Source organism: Montipora foliosa, chromosome 4, assembly GCF_036669935.1.
Source record: "Montipora foliosa isolate CH-2021 chromosome 4, ASM3666993v2, whole genome shotgun sequence".
NCBI lineage: Eukaryota > Metazoa > Cnidaria > Anthozoa > Scleractinia > Acroporidae > Montipora > Montipora foliosa.
The window spans coordinates 38531593-38536592 of NC_090872.1; the positions used below are offsets into that span (position 1 = coordinate 38531593).

General features: G+C 40.7%; 1 protein-coding gene across 2 annotated transcripts in view; it reads left to right on the top strand.

Moving 5' to 3' along the window:
• The window catches only part of LOC138000768 (cilia- and flagella-associated protein 337-like), a 71121-nt gene that overhangs the window by 52284 nt on the left and 13837 nt on the right, over window positions 1-5000 (top strand). For both annotated transcript variants that reach the window (XM_068847410.1, XM_068847411.1), the window contains 6 exons: window positions 515-594; window positions 1169-1223; window positions 1781-1826; window positions 3710-3769; window positions 4410-4490; window positions 4880-4976. In XM_068847410.1, coding sequence (XP_068703511.1) covers window positions 515-594; window positions 1169-1223; window positions 1781-1826; window positions 3710-3769; window positions 4410-4490; window positions 4880-4976 — 419 coding nt within the window. The remainder of the gene's footprint in view (window positions 1-514; window positions 595-1168; window positions 1224-1780; window positions 1827-3709; window positions 3770-4409; window positions 4491-4879; window positions 4977-5000) is intronic.

Sequence of the window (5000 nt, forward strand, 5' to 3'; positions counted from 1 at the left end):
AGAAATTCTAGATATTCCAGTGAACCTTCAACAAGAGATAATTAAAGATCTCTGTAAAATTATTATTAAAATAGTCTTAACTTTTGAGCATCGTTACAAGCTTGTTGCATGCAAATTATAAAGAAAATCTAACGACCAGATTTTCTGCAAATAAACAAAACCGATTTTAAAGGCATTATTCATGTCGCCATGGCAACGGCACGTAGGTCAGCTTAACTATCATGAAAAAACCGAAGTTCGTTTTGTTAACTTGCTTTCTACCATTTTTGGCGACCAAAGGATCAAGAGTTTTAGAGAAAAAGGTAAATGAAACATGGGTATCAAAAACTGTGTTCAGCCACCTTAAGACTAACATAATTTTGATTACCACCCATGCCAGATAAGATGGTAAATTTCTATGAGCCTTACGACTAACGATAACCTTGTCTTGTTTATCATTTGCCGGTATAGTAAGGGTCAATGTGATGTAACATCTCCATTAGCTTACCATTCTTACGTTGTTGTTGTTCCTTAGGTTAATCACTGGTGGCAGAGACGGAAAGCTTAGAATATGGAACTACAACAATGGACATTGTATCCGGAGATTAGAGAAAAGTAAGACAGAGTCTAATGAGTTTGTTTCGGGCCTTTAGATTACGGAGAGGTGGCAGAAGTCGACACAAGATTAAAGATATCTCACGCACCAGTAATGGGGGCAAAAGTTTGTGAAGGCGACGGCAACTAAAATGCCATTTAAAATTGCTGGTTCACGTTTTTTAAGTATTTGTTTTTCAGTCATTGTGCTACTTTTTCGATTTATACAAACTAGTCTAACTACACAGGCTTTTCAGTATTTAGAGTGAGAGAGAAAATCAAATTTGTCTTCGATGTTAACGTAAAACCCAGGGAATTAACGTTGCAATTTTGCAAAATACAGGAAAGACAGTTGCCAAACCAAACGTGCTGCCAAAGCCTTTGTTTTGCTTTTAAACTGCTATGGCCCTTGTGGCGTTCTTGTGAAGGCATTACCCATGTCGATTAAAACCCCACCTCTTCACCTCAATATCAACGCGATTTCAATCATCTCTATTTTAATTTTTCAGTGTAGTTTAGTAAAACTGATTTATTTCCTTGAAACGATTTCGGGTGCTGTTCTAAATAACTTAGTCAATTTTTGTTTGTTTTCCAGAAAGTGATATTGATGAAGTTGCAGATTTGACTTATCTGGTGTTGAATAAAAACAGGTAACCGCAAGCAAGCCTTATGTTCTGCACTTTTGTCCAAAATACACCTAATTATTACAGTACATGCACGCCAAATTTGACACCCAACGCGAAGTGTGTTTTCTTGCGTAATCTGTTGAAGATGGTGCAGAAAGCAGCTCTTGTAAAGAACAAACCAAAACCAAAACAAAAGGCGTAAACAAAAGAAAGAAGCAGCTAGAGCTAAAAAGGTTTCGGAAAAACTGCTAGGAAATGCAAAGCCTTGAATGTCTTGTTAAAAAGAAACTATCACAAAATTTACCGAACTTCTTGCCTTCATAGGAGACGTTCCCAATATTGTTGAATAGTGTTGGTCGAACACGGCATTTTTTTGTTGTCTTGTGTCATTTGGCTGGTGTTCAACGTGGCAGGACTTGAAACCTCGTTCCCAGGGTCTCCATTGTCGTTGCGACAAAGAGACCCTGGGAACTAAGTTGCTGGACTTGATGAGTACCTGTATAACATCAAGATTACGACTCTGCTTTCTTAATCTTCTTGCACACGTACTTGTAATCCGGAATTGCTTTTTTTGTGTATAGATATATAATATCTGTGGGCTGGGACAGAAGAATCAACTTATTCTCGGTGAGTACCCAAACCGACGCAATAATAATTCGGTCTGCATTGCTTCCCACTTTCTCTGTTCCTTGTTGTGTTTAAATTGTTTCAATATTGTCCGGAGCCTATAGCCAAGAGCGAAGAGTCTGTGTCGCGGCAATTTCAGGGAACGAGCCAGATTCGGGTCGCACGACGGACCATTATCCATCCCAAGCGGGATAGTTAATAAATAGTAAAGGGGTTTATAATTTGCTGAAAAGGTCTGGTATCGCAGGAAAATCAATCTAGAAATAACTTGGTGTGTGAAAGGAGAACTGAAGATAAAAATGAAATATTTTTTCCTTCGCCAAATTTGTCGTGCCTGACTTAGTTAAAGGAAATACTCGAGTATTTGAGGGGTTCCTTACATTTTGACGTTTTTATGAGGCCAGAAAGATCCGTATTGGTCACTCGATGGAAGTCCGCCATTTTGGCTGTAGTGTAGCAGGCTTGGGCGCTATGCGTGACGTCATTGCGCTCACTTGCTTAAACGCGGGAAACTTGAAAAATGGTTCAGTGTGCTATTGTGGGCTGTTCTAGTAGAACTCTCATCGTTTCCCTCTTTAAAATGAAGTCCTTCTCGAAGAATGGATCATTCGAATTTAGAAGAAAAAACTAGCCAAATATCCAGCCCTGTCACATCTGTTCGGATCATTTCGAACCCTCCTGTTTTGAAGGTGTCTTGGCCACAGCGGTCGATGCGACAATATTGCATGTAATTGATGAAATGTTAACTTTGCGACCCCATCGATTCCATTTATGCCCAGTGAGTAAGTTATGTTTTCTTTAGTCGGGAGATTTCAGTGGCAAACCAAGCGCCGGAGAAGTGAACCGAAAGGTTGTTTTTGCAAGCAACTGGGACACGTTATTTCGTGATTGGCATTCGCACTTCAAGCTGGGTTTTAAAAACTCGACAACGATCACAAAGATGTTTAATTGAAGTTTGAAAATTCGCAAAACTACGAACAGAGCTTATGTGTTTACATACATGTTGTTCATTAATCGCAGCACTCAGACCCGCGATGGCAGTTTATAGCACTTTTCTTTGTAAACACACGGTCGAAAAGCTAGAATGCTGCGTTACACAACGAATAGTTTCTCAAATTGAATCGAAATGACAGACAAAACAAAAGCAGCCAACAGAATATCTTAGTAATCAAGTTGTTTTTATTGCCTTTTGAATACCATCAATTCAGCTGAGATTTGTTCATAGCTCCTCTATCTCGCGGCAGCAGATGCATTCCTTTTCTTGGTCTCCCGGCCTCCCAGTTCAAGCAAAAATCACAGCTGCACCAAGTCGTATTTCCCCATCTTGAGTCTTCCCTTTCGGTTGCTTCCTCTTCCTCCGATCCTGAACTTTCTCGCATTGGATCGAAAGAATATGGTTCACGTTCTGCCATAAACTTACGTGTATTAACGACGAAGAAAGCGGAGTACTATGTTGAGACTTAACGATAACAGAAGATTTCAGTGAAAACCAGCTGCTTGCTTGTGCGCAATGACGTCACAAGATGGCGGCTGACATTCCTTTTTTGGAAGTAACCGGAAGGAAAAGCAAACAAAATGGCGGGCGTTCAAATTGGAAAAACAACCAAAGATTTTGGGCAAATTCAATGCCTTTCAAGATGAAAAAGGATTTTTCCTGTTTGTTTAGGTAAAGGACGTTATATTTCGATAATAATAAGACACAAAAAAATTTGATCTTCTAGCCTTCAGTTCTCCTTGAAAGACCGTGACAAAAATATATCGAAGTGGTACGCTTGTTCCGTAGACTCCTGATTGCCTAGTCTTCAATTCTTCACTCACGTTTTTTCCTTTCGTCTTAGACCGTCTTGTAGTAATGTATGGTTTTGTTGTTGGTGTTGCAACAGGATGACAATGAAGATTTTCACCATGTTCAGCATCCATACGCTTACTGGAAAGACGACCTGGTAAGGCCACAAAACGCCAACGGCGGAGCCATTTGGTGGTAGCCCAGGTGCAGGCGTTTCGAAGAAGGAGGGGAAGGGGAGATTCAGGCGTTCAAGAACGCGATAGACGCCGCCTTCCTGCTGATTACCCCTTCCTCTTCGAACGGTCAAGCCCTTAATGCTACTGGGGCTTCTTTGGTGATGACACATGTGACCTTTTCTAGGGTGGCATTTTTGGAGACTGGAAACTAAATACATTTCGTGCAGAGGCTCGACAATTTGTGTGCGTGGTGAAACATCCTATTCAATTCACGATAAGAGAAACAGCGGTGATTTGAGATAGTAAAGCCGGCGTAGGGGACTGTATCGTACGGGATACGGAATACTCATCTATGACTGGGATATGATCTATTATGGACCAATGGGTCTGTCTGTTTAAGGCATCTGTGAATTCTTATGTTTAGTCTTACTCCCCTAAAAGGGCGAAAACAATACTGAATTTGCTATATTATTATCAATACTGCAATGTTTCGCTGCTCTATGCTCTCAGAATGCTGCCTATCTTGCGCTTGCCTCTTGCGAAGCCTCGATTATTGAATTGATGTACCTGTTTTTCACGATCTCACGGGAGGCGTGTTTTTTTGGCGTATTATCTTTCCAGGTCAACGGCCACAAAGAGGACATTTTGTCCATAGCTGTCAGCCCTCCAAACCTGTTAGCGACATCAAGTTATGACGGGGAGGTACGCTTGTACGGCATCTTGTCGTTATTACCTTATGAGAAAAAGACAAGACCATGCATTTTTTTTTTGAAAGGCCCTTTAAGTAATCTATAAACGACCTTCTGCCAGCATTGTACCCCAGATTGTCACGGACATCACAGACAACTTCACCTCTTCCCATTCGTTTACATCCGTTTCATTCCTGTCAACAAAGGTATCATCACTACAGATCTCTACACCAACCCACTGTCTTGAGATCGAGGTGATAATAGTATAATGTACAGTTGCCGGTGGAAGAACAAAGGAAGCCAATGAGAGATCTTTTGTTTACGTCTACCAACGTGGCGACCATCATGACGTAACGTGAAAAGCATCTGTTGTCAAAAATAACCTTTACCTTTGTTTTGTAGATTATAATCTGGAATCAGATTTCAGGACACATTTTCTGCCACATCCATTCACCATATGCCTCCAAAGAGAATGGCGATAGTCTTTCTTCACGCAACTGTAAGTATACTTTTACTTCGTTCA